At 48.8% G+C, this 15,848-nt stretch overlaps 1 protein-coding gene across 3 annotated transcripts in view; it reads right to left on the bottom strand.

Annotated features, from left to right (window-relative positions):
• Positions 1-239: 239 nt before the first annotated feature.
• The window catches only part of CARS2 (cysteinyl-tRNA synthetase 2, mitochondrial), a 33,339-nt gene continuing 17,730 nt past the window's right edge, over positions 240-15,848 (bottom strand). For 2 of the 3 annotated variants that reach the window (XM_039914882.1, XM_007668664.2), the window contains 8 exons: positions 14,851-14,984; positions 12,055-12,122; positions 9,158-9,224; positions 5,322-5,460; positions 4,170-4,293; positions 3,449-3,547; positions 1,963-2,214; positions 240-403 (listed from right to left, as the gene is read on the bottom strand). In XM_039914882.1, the coding sequence (XP_039770816.1) occupies positions 296-403; positions 1,963-2,214; positions 3,449-3,547; positions 4,170-4,293; positions 5,322-5,460; positions 9,158-9,224; positions 12,055-12,122; positions 14,851-14,984 (991 nt within the window). In that variant the 3' untranslated portion in view covers positions 240-295. The remainder of the gene's footprint in view (positions 404-1,962; positions 2,215-3,448; positions 3,548-4,169; positions 4,294-5,321; positions 5,461-9,157; positions 9,225-12,054; positions 12,123-14,850; positions 14,985-15,848) is intronic. The other variant, XM_039914883.1, reaches the window with a different exon arrangement.

Below are 15,848 nucleotides of genomic sequence, written 5' to 3' on the forward strand. Positions count from 1 at the left end.
CCCTCTGAACCAAAAAATCCCAAGGCAACTGAACTTTTGGTTACAAAGGCAAGCAGAAACTCTCACCGCTCGACAACAAAAAAAACAAACCACTAGTTGCTAAATGGGAGGGTTTCATGGGCCGTACATACATTTTTTGTTCCCATTTTTCTCTTGATTTGAATTATGACATGAATTCAAGAGAAAAAGGGGAACAACAGACATTTGCTTTATAACGGAAGAAACGACTGAGGCACTAACTTTGTCTTCGATGCCGACAGGAACTTTAATGGCAAGTTGTGGGGTTAAAATAGCTTCAGTTCTTGGCACCCTCCAAGTGCTTCTTAAAATCCAGCTCTTTTCCAGGTGGTGGGTCGGGTCTTTGATCCTGCATTTCCCATGTTGAAGTAGTATTGCTTCTGTCCTGAAATACAGATAATGCAAACGGGAGATGGCCAAGTATTCTAGGCCTTGCTTAATTTTATAGGTCAAGTCTATTTGCCATGTCGTCAAAACAGATGAAGTGCATTGGTGTCACATCCCAAAATGCTGGTATTTTAATATATAAAATATATATACAGGATATATTAATATATATTTTAACAGAATGACTTAATATATTAACAGAATGACTCCCCTCCCTGAGGTCTCCACGCTGGGAAACTCACTTCAGTTACCGCCGTGGCCTTGAGCTATGTGAGGTAACCATAAATAAGAGAAGCGGTCGAGGCCTGGGGATCGGGATGGGAGCGCTGATCTCAGCTCTGCCACTTGCCTGCTGTGTGACCTTGGAGAAGTCACTTAGCTTCCCTCTGCCTCAGTTTCCTCAGCTGTAGAATGGGGGCTAAATATGTGTCCTCTCCTTCCCTTAGTGACGCTGTGTCCTGCTTGTCATATAGCATGCACTTAACAAATACTATTATTATTATTAACAGTAGTAACAGTGATAAGTAATCCAGGGCTGATCACAAACCAGAAAGGTGATGAGAAGCCCAGGTTGCTTGAGGCTCATGATCCCACATACCAGCTCCAGTTGGTAGGAAAAGGCTTAGGTCCCTCCCACCCCCGTTTCTTGTCCGAGTTAAGCATGTAAGATGTGACCTTGCTCCACTTAGCCCTCTCTGGCCACCCCAGTCATGCGGAAACTCAAAACAGAAGGAAATTCTTCTTCGCACAGTGTGAGATAAGACATGGAATTTGTTCCCACAGGAACCTGTGCAGCCAAAAACGTCAGATTCAAGAAGGATGTGGCAGGTTGAAATGTAGTATCGTTGGGAAAATTAAGAGTATAAGATGAAGATAATCGTGCTATCCTGGGGCAGGTAGAAGACAGAGTGGACACAGTCCCTGTCTCTCGGGGAGGCTTTCAGTCTGACGGTAAGGGAGGAGAGGGATTCGTTCGTTTCCCAGTTTCCAGATGAGGAAAAACTGAGGCAGAGGGATGCTCAGTGACTTGCCTAAGGTCCTACAGCAGGCAAGAGGGGGAGGCGGGAGGAGAACTCTGGTCCCCCGCCTCCCAGGCCTGTGCTCTTTCCACTAAGCCACACCGCTTCTTGGGGTCCGTTCCCCCACCCGACCAGGAAGGGCCTGGTCGCAGTGACCTTTCAGGGGGCACCCAAACCCCACTTTATCTCTCCGTTCAAGCCGCCAGCCGGTTTCCACCTCTGGACAGACCTTGAATGTCTTGGGGCCCTCTGTTCTCGGTTTCCCTTCCTGCCAGGACCCAGCCGGGTTTCCGCTTGGCCCGGCGACGGCTACGGGCCCCTAGATGAGCGAGCTAAGAGGGCGGTCACCCCACCGCCGAGTGTTCCACCGAGCCGCCCGGCCCTACGGGGATCGGCCTGGCCCTCCCTTGCCCCAGTGGCAGTGGGGTGCTGGAGCCAGTCCACCACCTCCGCGGTCCCGGGCGGCGGAGGATCCAGAACCGCGGAGCCGGGGGTGGGGAGGAGAGCGGGGGGGCCGCCTTGGCGGGGCCAAACCCACCTTGATGTTGATTCCACAAAGGGCCAGGTCCCGGCGGAGGGCGTCGCAAGCCTGGAGCAGCGGGGTCCTCTCCCGCAGCAGCTGGCGCCTTCGTTCTTTCCGTTGCCGCTCGGCGTCGGGCGAGAGGGCGTCGGGTCCACCGGGAGGGGCCTCGGGCAGTGCCAGGGCGTACGTCCGCACCTGGAGCCGGAACTGGACCAGCTCGTCTACCACCCGCTGGAGCGTGGCCGAGCTCCTCTGTTCTGAGACAAACTAGACACGGGCCCGAACGCTCGACTCGGAGGCCGGTGGGGGTCGACTCTCTAAGAAAGCGACTCTCTAAGAAAGGGAGTGTCTCCTCCCGCTAACCGCCAACGGTGCCCGAAGGGCTTACTGGAGGTGGGGCACTGTCCTAGGCGCTCGGGAGAGTCTGATCCAGAGTGGGGCGACACGTTCCTTGACTGAGCCCTCCTTTCCTCTTCTCCCACTCCCCTCTGTGTTGCCCTAACTCGCTCCCTTTCACTCGTCCCCCCTCCCCAGGTGGCTCTGGGGTGAGAGTCGCAAGACACCAGGTGGCTCTGGGGTGAGAGTCGCAAGACACCAGCACCGGAAAGTTGGGAGATTTTGATAGTCAGAACTCCTGTTTTTTGGTGGTGAATGCGGATTTCAGACTCTTCCTGGTCCTCGGGCTTTCCCCCAGCCCACCTTCCTGCCCCTGAGCTTCATGAGCGTGGGGATCATGTCTATCGAACTCTGTCCTCCCAAGTAGCTCAGTACAGTGCCCTGCGCACAGAAAGGGATTAAATTTCAGTGATGGAGGCTGAGCCGGAAGCGGGAGAGGCGGTTGCCCAGCCTGCAGCTCCCCTGGATGCCCCCTATCTCCCCCCAGCCCCCATTCCCCATTCCCACTGCCTTTGCGTTTACCTGGGAAAGTGCCCACTGACAGCAAAGATGTGGGTGTTGAGGAGACCCACTTCACCAGCCTGATGGACTCTGTGTGGGGGTGGTGGCCGTGGGGGTCCTGGCCTAGTCCCTGTCTCCCTCTTCTCCTAATCAGCCCACTTTCTCCCTCCCGCAGTTGTCCTTGCATCCAGGGCGGGCACAGAACGCGTCTGCTCGTTGTGCTCTATTGTTCTCTCCGAAGCAGTTACAGCACTCTCCCATACTAAGCACTCGCTAAATACCACTGATTGAGCCAGGGCATCTCCCCGCGGCTAGAAAAAACCAGGCCTTTCTCCTCCACCAGGACCATAATTACACTAACAAGATGATTAACACCCTGCTCCGTCTGCATATGTGAGCACACACGAGGGTTTCCAAACCCGTTTCCTTTTGGCTCTGTGTCCCCACCTCTTGGACCGCTGCCCAACCGCGCAGCCCCGGCTCGCTTCCCAAGTGGTCCATCTGGATTCCTTCCCCTTGGTGGAACGGTTGGGGGGCTCAAACGGGGCAGAGGCGCCCCGTCACCCCCGCAACTCGGCTTCTAGGGAGCCACGGTCTTCCTTACCTGGCCGCCGGCCAGAGAGATCCCAAACGTGTCGCAAAACTCTTGGATGAAGGAGACGATAGAGCCGTAGACGGCGGGGCTTCTGGGTGAACCTGTTTCCTGTGGCAAACCACATGATGAAGCGTCTTAATAGTCAGCCTCTCCCAGGTCAGGACACTTTAATTGGCTGCCTGACCCCCTCTCCCCACCCCGGCTGTCCGGAAGGCAGCCTAAACCCTGACTGCTTGCCCATCCATCTCCCTATCATATGGAAACCCCCTCGCCGCCCCTCGATGGGCTTTCCCCCCTCCGGCCTCACCTCATTCCTCTCCCACCACACCCCAGCTCGCACATGCCGCCCCTCTACCGCCGACCTTCTCGGGGCACCTCCGTTTTGTCTGTCTCCCGGCTCACGTCCGCCCTCCGGACTAGAACTCAAGTTCTGAGCCGTTCCCTGCACCCCGCCGGAAAGTTTAATTCCAGAAACCACCCGATTGCTCCCTCGGGACTCCCCTCCCAAGACACGGGTCGCCTCCTCCTTAGATTACGATTTAGTTTATCTCTCTGTTTCTGAGCCACGAACAAAACCAGGGCCGGGCCAGACCGTGACCGGGGCTTTGGCCAAGTGGGGAGGTGGTCTGCTCCCGCTCCCTTCTTCTAAGAAACACCATTCAACCAATCTCTGTGTGGAAGGAGGGGCCTCGTGGACGGCTGCCGTTTTCTCTACATCCTAATGGGTTACCTTAGTAACAGCCGTAAGCTGGCTGTTGCCATGGCGAATGAGGTCCATAATGGCATCCACAGCCCTGCGGGTGTCAAAGTCATCTGCAAGTGCGGCCTTTATATTCACTTTGGTGCTGGCTAGTCTTGGAGGAGGGAGAAATAGGCAGAATTCAGAGAACACAGGTGTAATGGGCTTTTCGACTACACGACAAAAGGCGCCTTTCTAAGAACTATAAAAGTGACAGTCATTCTCTAATTTAGGGAGATATAAAGTACAGGGTTAGGGCAGTAGTATCAGGATAATAATAATAATGGTATTTGTTAAGTGCTTACTATGCCAGGGACTATAGTAAGCGCTGGGGTGGATACAAGCAAATCGGGTTGGACACGGTCCCTGTCCCACGTAGAGCTCATGGTCTTAATCCCCATTTTACAGAGAGAAGTGCAGCGACTCAGCAGGGTGGAATTAGAACCCATGACCTTCCGATTCCCAGGCCCATGCTCTATCCACTAGGCCGCGCTACCAGGAATATGAACTTCCTGGAGAGGTAACATACAGTCTCTTTTCCATAGAGTGGTTTCCGGTTGTGTATGCTGCAGTCATTTTTTTTTAAATGGCATTGTGTTCTGCTATTTAATAGTATCTCTTAAGTGCTTACGATATGCCAGGCACTGTGCTAAGTTGGTCAATCAAATTTATTGAGCATTTACTATTTGCAGAGCACTGTACTAAGCGCTTGGAAGAGTAGAACAATAAACAAACACACTCCCTGCCCCCAGTGAACTTACGGTCTGCCAAAGTAGACACAAGCTCAGCAGTTTGGACCCGCTCCCTGTCTTAATCCCCATTTTACCGATGAGGTAACTGAGGCCCAGAGAAGAAGAAGTGACTTGCCCGAGATCATCCAACGGCAAGTGGTGGAGGGCTGAATCTAGTACAGTGCTTGACACATAGTAGGCACGTAATACTATCATTATTCTCATTTACCTTAGACACGTTCCCCGTCCACAGCCTTACCGTCTCCTTTCGAGGGAGCTTGCTGGAGCACTTTCTGGGTGCGGAGCATTGTACTAAGCGCTCGACAATGATGACGATTAGCATTAGGAAGGAAAGTAGTGTGGTCTTCCTACGCTGAGTTGACGGGGCTTCTCCGTAGTGGCCGGATCTTACCTTTCCCACAGGATATCTTCCCGGATGGGATTGCAGAGAAGCTGCCCTCTCATATAATCCCTCGCATCACTGATGAAAGAGGACATTCCCAGGAGGAGGTGCTTTGCTTCCTGCATGCTGTCCTCGCTGTATTCTATTGCTAGGAAAACACAGAGTGGGTTTTTTGTTGGCATTTTGCTTACTATGTGCCAGTCAGTCATATTTATTGAGCGCTTGCAGTGTGCACAGCATGGTACTAAGCCCTTGGGAGAGTACAACGATGAACAGACATTCAACAATAGACACTGCCTGCCCACAACAAACTATAGAGGGGGAGATAGACAATGATATAAATAAATATAAACAGGCCCTGTACTGAGTGCTGGGGTAGATATAAGACCATCAGGTTGGGGTCAGACCATGTCCCAAATGGGGCGCATGGTTTTAATTACCATTTGACAGATGAGGGAACTGAGGCACACAGGAGTGACTCGCCTAAGGTCACACAGCAGAAAGCAGCGGAGCAGGGATCAGAACCCACGTCCCTCTGATTCCCGGATTGCCGAAATAGGAAGGATTGTGCACGGTTGGCTACGTGGCCCGTGAAGATATCATGCTTTCTGAGTAAGGACAGGCCCCTGCTCTGAAGGGAGGAAGGAAGGGAAGCGAAGCCTGGGAAAAGATCTCCAGCTCCTCTGACCTCCTCTGTCTGACAGCTGCAGAAGCCACAGGAGAACAGAGAGTGGGAGGGAATCCCACCAGTTACTTTCTGAGACGCAGGGAGGCCTAGTGGAAAGAGCATGGGCTTGGGAGTCAGTGGACCCAGGTTCTAATCCCAACTCCTCCTTTCTTCCACCCTCCCTATACCTGGAGATATTTTTTTGAAACCCACAGATTTTTCAAATGGTTATACACCCTTTCTAATGCACCACCTATTTGAGAGGGTAAGCTGCTTTGAAAAAGATGTGTCAATTTCCTGAATGCATTTTACAGGGCCTCGACTGTTGCTTTCTCCAAAGCACAGTTCAGGATAGTCAGGTCTGCCCATCTCCACCAGACTACCAGGAGAGAACACGACAGAAGAATTCGGGCTCCTTCTTCCACCTGGCCCACCTGTCTAGAGAGAACACTGGAAGGAACGCCCGTCAGCCAGTCGTTCGGTCGTACTTACTGAGTGCTTCCTGGGTGCAGGCCACTGTACTGAGCACTTGGGAGAGTGCAAGATGACAAATATGACACGTTCCCTGCCCGCAACACGCTGTGCTGGGGTCAGGACACGGATGCTCTAAAGCACTTTCTCCTTGATATAAGGCTCTTTAAAAATCCAACTGTCACCTTAGAGAAGTGATGACTTTGACGTTCATTCAGTCACAACTAGCGGAGGTGGGCTGCAAGGCCCCTTGCAGCCAACTAGGGACAGAATCACATCCTCATCGGGACTGTTCACTTGACCTTGGCTCTCAAACACACGCCTAATCATTATTATTATTTTTTTTTAACAGTAGTGGTTAAGCACTCACTGTTCCAGGCACTCTTCAGAGCGCTGGGGTAGATACAAGCTAATCGGGTTGGACACGGTCAATGTTCCATATGGGGCTCACATTCTTAATCCCCATTTTATAGATGAAGTCACTAAGGCACAAAGTGGTGATGTGCCTAATAATAAAATTATTATTATTACCATTGTATTTATTAAACACTAAAGCGCTGGGGTAGATAGAAGCTAATCAGATAGAATCACAGATACACTTCTAGATGATAATAATTATGGTACTTATTAAGTGCTTACTATGTACCAAGCACTGTTCTAAGCTCTGGGGTACAATACAAGTTAATCAGGTTGGACACAGTCCCTTGTCCTACTTGGGGCTCACGCTTTTAATTCCCGTTTTACAGATGAGTAACTGAGGTGCAGAGAAGTGAAGTGACTTGTCCGAGGTCTCCCAGCAGACAAGGTACGGAGCCGGAATAAGAACCCAGGTCCTTCCGACTCCCAGGCCCATGCTCTATCCACTAAGCCACGCTGCCTACCTTCTGCTGTACTCTCCCAAGCGCTTAGCCCAGTGCTCTGCACACAGCTAGCGCTCGATAAACATGACTGACTGACGAACCTTCTTCTTAGCCAGATGACGAGGGCGGACTGCACACCAAGGAAACACCCCAATTCCCCTTTGTCCAGAAACCCAGCCGAGAGCCTCTGGCTGAAGAAGCAGCGAGAAAATCGGAAAGAAGCAAACGAGGGAAAGTTGAAACTAAAATCTAGTTAGGGCTGTCGCTTTTAAGCTATTATTTCGTGAGTGCCTCAAAGGGGGAAGAGAAAATGATCGTGAATTTCCAAGAGAGCCATCCTGAAAGGCCGCAGGAACATAGAGATGAAAATATAGTCGCAATGAAGAGGAAATGAGGAGAAAATGGGGGGAAATATGCATTAAAGGACAATTTAGCATCTATCCTATAGGTTGTGGGAGTACAGTGAACAAGAGTAAATTATCCTAATCAAGATGCAAGAGCAATTGAAAATGAACTCTTCATCAGGAGCCAACATATGAACTTCCTAACCCTTATTAACCAAGGGAGGCTCGATTACCCACTAAAGCTAAGTGGTTAAAAAAAAAAACCCGAAGTCTAAAAAAGCAAAATATAACTTTTATCCTTCCCATGAGGCTGTACTAAAAAACTAAATTTTTTCAAGTCTATTAGAGCAGGACATTAAAGGAAAATCTGGCAGAAGCTCACAGGCCAGGGGACCTAGAAACTGATTTTCCATTTCAAGAGGAAGCCAGGAAGGAAAAAAAAAATCCAACAACTTGTGCTCAAGGGCCAGTTAGCTTAGCATCACTGATGGCTTCGTAGTCTAGTCTGAGCCTTTTGAGGGACGGATAAGGGCTGGCCCTCAAAACAGCCCTGGTCTTTTATGTTCCAGAGTGGTTCCTGATGACAACAATAATCACTGCATTTGTTAATGGCTTACTATGTGCCAAGCACTGTGTACTAAATCCCTGGAAAAGATACCAGCTAATCAGGTTGGACACAGTCCTTGTCCCACAGGGGCTCACTAAGGGGGAGGGAGAATGGGGATTGACTCCCCATTTTTCTGATGAGGAAACTGAGGGTCAGAGAAATGAAGTGAAATGAAGACAAGTAGTACAGCCGGGATTGGAACCCAGTTCCCCGACTCCCTGGCCCAGGCTCTTTCCACTAGGCCATGCTGCTTCTCCTTAGTATCCTGGGTCTCTGCCTCACCTGCTCCGAGAAGTCTGTCCTATTTCAAATTCCAAATATGTGGCAGGCTTATGATCTAGCTGTTTTCTATTTTAAAAAATAAAAATGATATTTCTCAAGTGCTCATTATGTGCCAGGCATTGTACTAAGCGCTGGGGGTAGATATGAGCAAATTAAGTTGGACATGGTCCATGTCCCACATGGGGCTCACAATCTTAATCCCCATTTTCCAGATGAGGAAACTGAGGCCCAGAGGTGTTAACTGACTCTCCCAAAGTCACACAGCAGACAAGTGGCAGAGCCTGGATTTAAACTCAGGGCCTTCTGATTCCCAGACCTGTGCTCTATCCACTAAGCCACACTGCTTCTCTAGTTAGAATATTATAACAATCCATCGGCTCTTACACGTATCCTTAGGTGTTTACTGACATCAGCAGAGAAGGTTTAATTTCAACAACATAATGTTTCCCTTGAACTTTAAGCACAAAGTTTCCCTCACCTCAAAAAGGAACCGAGAAACAGCATTTTGGAAATATGAGCTGGAAGCAACTGAAGCCACTTCAAAGTGAAATCCCAAAAGAGTAGGAAAACAGGTTGGAAAAGAAAAGCGCAAACAAAGTCAAATGTTTCCTTACCTGATCTATAACTGCCACGCATACAAAAGAGGCGGAATTCATCTGGAGAGAATTTTTTCAGAAAGTCCTAATGAAATACAAAAATAATTAGCCGGTCATTTCTGTGTTTTCTCTTATAAAGGATCACAGGTTAATCAGTCAAAGGTATACTTGTTGAGCGCTTACCGTATGCAGAGCACTGTACTAGACGCTTGGGAGAGTACAGTGCAACAGAGTTGGTAGATGAGTTTCCTGCCCACAACGAGTTCAAGGATGCTATATTACCCTGCATTATTCACTGCAGATATGTCAGTTATTTCATATCCCCCGATGCTGTAGACTATAAAATCATTATAGGCAGGGAACGTGTCTGCTCATTCTGCTGTGTTGGACTCTCGCATATGCTTAGTACAGTGCTCTGCACATAGTGACTGATTGACTTTACGCCACAAAAGACCTTCGTGGAACTAATTCTGTACCTTAATCCCCATTCTCCCTCCTTAGATCGGGAGCCCTACGAGTGGAAGGGGATTACGTCCGATCCGATGGATCTTGTACCTAATCCCAGGGCTCAGCACAGGGCCTGAAACAGAGGAAGCGCCAGACCAATACCCCGGTTCTTACTATTATTATTATTCTTCTTCAGGGGTGCCATACTGCACCTTCAATTCAGTTCTTGAGCCTGAATGCAGGACGGGAGCTGGGAAAGGTCTGTCATTGGATCAAAATTAACTACACAGTGAAAAATTGAAAGACTGGATTAGCATCAATTCCCTCTTCGGCTAAATTTCTTCTGAAACAGTGAGTCGATGGGATATTACCAAGTGGACCTGAAGAATCTCCAAAACATGACTGACTTGAGCATGAGACTTTAGTGGAGTTCTTGTTTTTTTGAAGTGTCATTTACTCCACAGTCTTTTCCTCCCTCCCAAAAGCTCCTTCTAGAAGGGAGTTTCGCATCAGTCCACCTCCACCCTCTCCAACTACTGAAGCTCTTTGTCTTCAATGTTCAAAATGTGCTGTGTTTCAGGATCCCCTGGACTTCTAGACTAGTTAGATATCTGTGGTAGGGCAGAAACATGACAGTCATGAAAGAGAAATTACACTTGGGAGCTCTCCTCGGGGAGGCTGAACTCCCGCCACCTGTTTTGTCTTCTCTCAAGGGCTCAGTACGGTGCTCTGCACATAGTAAGTGCTCAACAAATACCACTGATGGACTGAATTGGGGATGCAGACTTTCCGGCTTCAAAGAAGGACAGATTTGGTCCATGCTTCCGCTCTCTGCCCGTTGCCGTATCGATCGATCAATCAGGCTGGCCAGAACCTCAGAGCAGCGAGAATTAACCAAAGAAAGTCTAAACAGGTGTCCTCACACCGACAGGGGCATTCATCCTATGGGGCATCAGGAAAGCTTCAAGCCAAACTCCCGATGTCTAAAATATCGCCAAATTCCAGTGGTTAAAGTTTTTTATTTTTCATTTGGGTTATTTTTTGCTTTTACATTTTTTATTTCTATAAATCACCTGTATGTAAATTAATTTTTAGTCATTAGTCCCTTCTAGGACTGCAAATGATATAGATGCAAAATGAATGCTTCACACCCAGGCTTCCTGTTTAGCATTCAGGCCCATCTTCCATGAAGCATGCCTAATTTTGACTTCAGACCCTGTGGACTGACAGACCCTCTGTACTGTGAACTCGTTGTGGGCAGGAATGTGTCTATTAGTTGTTATATTGTACTCTCCCAAGCACTTAGTACAGTGCTTTGCACACAGTAAGCGCTCAACACTCACTTTGGTATCTGTGGTATTTGTTAAGTGCTTACTACGTGCCAGGCACTGTACTAAGCATTAGGGTGGATATGAGCAAATCGAGTTGGACACAGTCCCTGTCCCACAGGGGGCTCAGTTTCAATCTTTCCTTTACAGATGAGTTAACTGAGGCCCAGAGAAGTGAAGCGACTTGCCCAAGATCACACAGCAGCCAAGTGGCGGAGTCGGGATTAGAACCCAAGACCTTCTGACTCCCGGGCCCGGGCTCTATCCATTACGCCGTGCTGCTTCTTTCTTTGTAGGCACTCACAGCGCGAAACAAATGATCGCAGCTGGGGAGATCAGTCAGTCAGTCGTATTGAGATTGCTGTCCTTGGTAGGGTACCAAGCAATGGAGTTGGTGGACATCGATTCCTGCCCACCACAAGTTTCCGGGCTATAGGGGGAGATATGCATTAAAGTAAATTACAAATAGGGGAAATGGGAGAGTATAAGATTATGGCGACACACGCTGCGGGGGTTGGTGTGACTAGCAAATACTGAAACGGTACAGATCTAAGTGCAGAGGCGATGCAGAAGGGAGGGAATAGGGAGGGTGCAGTAGATTCCTCTGGGTCCGCCTCCCCCGAGAATGTAAACTCCTTGAGGCCAGGGATTATGTCTACCAACTCCATTATATGGTCCTCTCCCAAGTGTTTTAGGTAGAGTGCTCTGCACAAGGCAGGTGTGCAATAAATCCTACGGATTTCCTGGATGGGAGGGACTACTGAGTTGATCCAAAATTGCTTCAGGCCTTTTACGCCCACTCCCGGGGCTCGAGGAGTTACTCCAATATTCTTATTTTCAGGAAGGTAAAAAATCAAGGCCGAGGGGCTGGAAAATAATCCAACCGCTATATGATAGAGAGTAGTAATATAAGCATGCCAGGAAGCACGGTGATCCGCACAAAGTAAGCACACAATAAATACCACGGATTGAATGAGAGGAAAAAACAAATCTAGAGAACACCAGATGATGATATTTGCCTCTGATTAGTAAAATAAGCCAACGTGTGTGGAACCCGGGCTAGGCTGATGGTGCACACAAATAAGAAAACCGGTTTATTAAAACTGTCACGGACTGAGACGACTTGAACGGGCTTTTTACCTTAATGGTAATGTAGTTCTTTAGTGATTTAGACATTTTCTCTTCTTTTCCTTTAACATGCAAATGCCCTGGAATAAAAGAAAGAGGTTTAAAAGGCAGTCTCTGAAATGGAGGTCATGCCTGTAGGAAATTGATAAGGAAGTTTGTTTTCTAAACTAAGATTATTGTTGTTGTTATTATTATTACTATATTTGCTAAGTGCTTACATTGTGCCAAACACTGTTCTAAGCACTGAGGTAGATAATAATAATAATGATGGCATTTGTTAAGCGCTTAACTACGTGCCAGGCACTGTACTAAGCACTGGATACGAGTTAATCAGGTCAGACATACTCCCTGTCCTATATGAAGCTCACAGACTTAGTAACAGGGAGAACCTTTTGTTGTTGTTGTTGGTTTAATAGTAAACACTTAACTACCATGTGCCAAGCACTGTACTAAGTGCTGGGGGAGATACAAGCTAAACCGGTTGGACCCAGTCCCTTTCCCATCCAGGGCTCAAAGTATTAAGAAAGAGGGGAGTAGGATTTAATCCTCATTTTACAGATGCCCAGAGAAGTGAAGTGACTTGCCCAAGATCACACAACAGGCAAGTGGTGGAGCCGGGATTAGAACCCAGGTCCCTCGATTCCCAGGCCTGGGCTCTTTCTACTGGGCCGTGCTGTTTCCTTAAGAGAAAGTTGCTTCCCTACAGCCCTACCCTACCAGGGAAGGGAAGGGAAAACTGGCAGGAGGGAGGCGGCAGGAGGGAGGTGGGGCTCTTCCAGGATGGGAAGAGTCCCAGACTGGGCCGGCCGGGGCCTCGGCTCAACCGCCCGTCTGCCACGTGACCGCGGGCAACTCACTTTACTTCTCTGGGCCTCAGTTTCCTCATCCAAAAAAGGGGGATTCAACCCCTGTTCTCCCTCCTCCTTAAGCTGGGAGCCCCGTGTGGGACAGGGACTGGGACTCACCTGATTATCTCGTACCTATCGTAAACGCTTAGTTCAGTACTTGGCAGATAGCGTGTGCTTGACGAGTACTCTGCCGAGAAAAAAAGGAATCCTCTTGCTGGCAGAATCAACCCCAACGCCTGATCGGACAACACCACTTGCCAGCCCAGAGACCACCCAGAGGAACCCCTGAGCCGGGTGCAACATGCTTAATGCTATGATTAGAGGGTTAGCTTTCCCAGGAGTCAAGGGGAGGTCAGACAGAAAGGGACCGAATTGGAGTTGAAACCCTTAAACCTCCCTATAAAACCTCCTGGAGCGGAGCCAAGGAAACCAGAGGCCAAAAATGATTTCCAGACCGAAGCTGCGGTGTTTACGACCTTCTGACTCCAGCCATGGTGCTCTGTTCGGGGTAGACGAAAAATGAGGCTTCCTACAAAAGGACTAATAGCTATTTTCCACTCCCCGTGGTCCCGAAGGTACAGTTTAGGCACCTGACTTACAGAAATATGCATTATGCAGTCCTTGAAAACCAATTTGCTGAAATTTCCTATCGACGCCCCAGAGTAGAAGCAGCGTGGCCTAGTGCACAGAGCACAGGCCTGGGAGTCAATTTATTTTTTGAGCGTTCACTGTGTGCGGAGCTTTGTGGCCTAATGGGTAGGACACGGGCCTCGGTGTCAAAAGGGCCTGTATTTTGTTTTGCTTTTTTTTTAAATGGTATTTGTTAAGCGCTCATTAGGTGCCAGGCACTGTATTAAGGCTGGTTCTAATCCCGGCTCTGCCACTTGTCTCTTGTGCAACTCTGGGCAAGTCACCTCACTTTTCTAGGCCTCATCTTCCTCAAAAAGTAGGGGCCTCTTCCCTGCCTCTCCCTACTTCTGGTCTCTGGGGTTAAGGGGATGCACCTCTGGCTGACTATAACATCCTTGGGGAATTTCTAATAGTCACTTTTTGGAGCACAATGGGCAATTTCTGAACTTTGCTGCCATTACCTGGCAGTACCCCGTATGATTTGGAAGTCCTTTGATTCCAGGGAACAAGCGTTCTTCCTTCCGTCAGCAGTCCCGAGAGCACCCTTCCCTCGCCCGTGAGCTTCTCCCCCACGACCGCAGCACTTGGCTATCTTTCTCCAAAACGATCCTGGCCTCGAAGCCACATAGAAGCAACTTGACCTAGTGGACTGAGCTCCAACCGGGGAGGCCGAAGGACCCGGGTTCAAATCTCGGCCCCTCCCCTTGTCTGCTCTGTGACCTTGGGTGAGTCGCTTCACTCCTCTGAGCCTCAGTGACTCCATCTGTAAAATGGGGATGAAGACCGTGAGCCCCAGGTGGGACATGGGCTGTGTTCAACCTGATTACCTCGTATCAACCCCAGTGTTTAGTACAGTGCCTGACATAAAAAATTAATTGGACCCGACTCTCTGAGATTATGTGGGCCGATTTCACTGGTTGGATGTGGGGGTGGCAGGAAACAGGAAGATGAGAATCAGGGACCTGCCCTAGTTCCTTGGATCCCTTCACCAACTATTGAGGAGTGTGGGCAGGGGACTGCCCTAATTGCCCAGCGATCCCAACCAGGGCATTTCTTAGGGCCTCAGATACTTATTGGGTTTTTTTATGGTATCTGTTAAATGCTTATTTTGTGTCAAACACTGCTCTAAGTGCTGGGTAGATACAACTTAATTAGGTTGTAGTTAAAGTTGGAGGACGAGATTCCCGTCCCCAAGGGGCTTACCATCTACAAGCCAAGCGAATTCAGGATTTCGATTTATTCCAGTCCACTGCGGCGATATACATTTGTCTGTCTGTTTCTACAGGGGCGCATCAGAAAAAGAAGACCCTGAATGGGAACTGTTACTTACCAGAATGTAGAAAATAGTTGCCCCACTGACTGCACTGATGATACACCTCACACTGGGCAATTTCGTTCTCGTGATGTGGAAAAGCTAAATCTATTCCACCTGAATGGATATCCAGCTGACTTCCGAATATCAAACTGCAAAACAAATTCCACTTTAATACCCTTCTTCGGCATCTTTCTTTTCCTCCAGACTATTCATAAAAATTCACTCCCCTCATCAGCCCTACAATGAAAAGAACGACACGTGCAAACTTGTAATCACTTTTGCCAAAACACAAATTCTTATCTATGGGAAAAGGAGGCAGCTGATCCTCAAATAATACAATTCTGTCACCTTCCTACGTTGTCTTAAACTGTTTGCTCGGAGAAACAGAGTCTTAGGAAATTCATTTTCTTTCATGCAAGAGCTCCTGAAAATAACCTCCTCTTCTCCCTTCCCGATAGGAATCAGAGCTATGAAAAACTTCCCTCTAATCGGCAAACAGTTCATTTGGATTCAAAGGCACACAGTTCTGCTACATTATCCCTTCGGGTTTAGTGGCACCTTCACTCCTCATATTCTTCAACTGCCATACCTGCCCATCCAAATAAAATATTGAATGACTCGCTCTGTTCTAAAAGGAGATGTGTTCACTGACATCCAACAAGCCCCGCATTTTCCAATGCCCAATTTTACTATTTACTACCCTCCCGGTTGCCAGGATCAATGCGGATTTCCACAGCGGGGCTTTATCCGCTCAAATTCCAGGGGAGTGCAGAGCCAGCAACCAACAGGAAGAGCAGTATGTTATGGGATCGTTTTGCGGCTACTTTCGGTGTCTGAAAATCCTTTTTCCCCCATTCCAACCACTGCTGCTCTTGGGTAGCAGGGCCAGTTACTGTCAAGTCCCCCTTCGACAGAATTTATCCATGGGAATCCTCTGATGGCTCCCAGGTGATACAGAAAATGGAAAACAGGACGCGAACTAGAGAAGCCACGTGGCCTAGTGGACAGAGCCC

This window comes from Ornithorhynchus anatinus, chromosome 20, assembly GCF_004115215.2.
Source record: "Ornithorhynchus anatinus isolate Pmale09 chromosome 20, mOrnAna1.pri.v4, whole genome shotgun sequence".
Lineage (NCBI taxonomy): Eukaryota > Metazoa > Chordata > Mammalia > Monotremata > Ornithorhynchidae > Ornithorhynchus > Ornithorhynchus anatinus.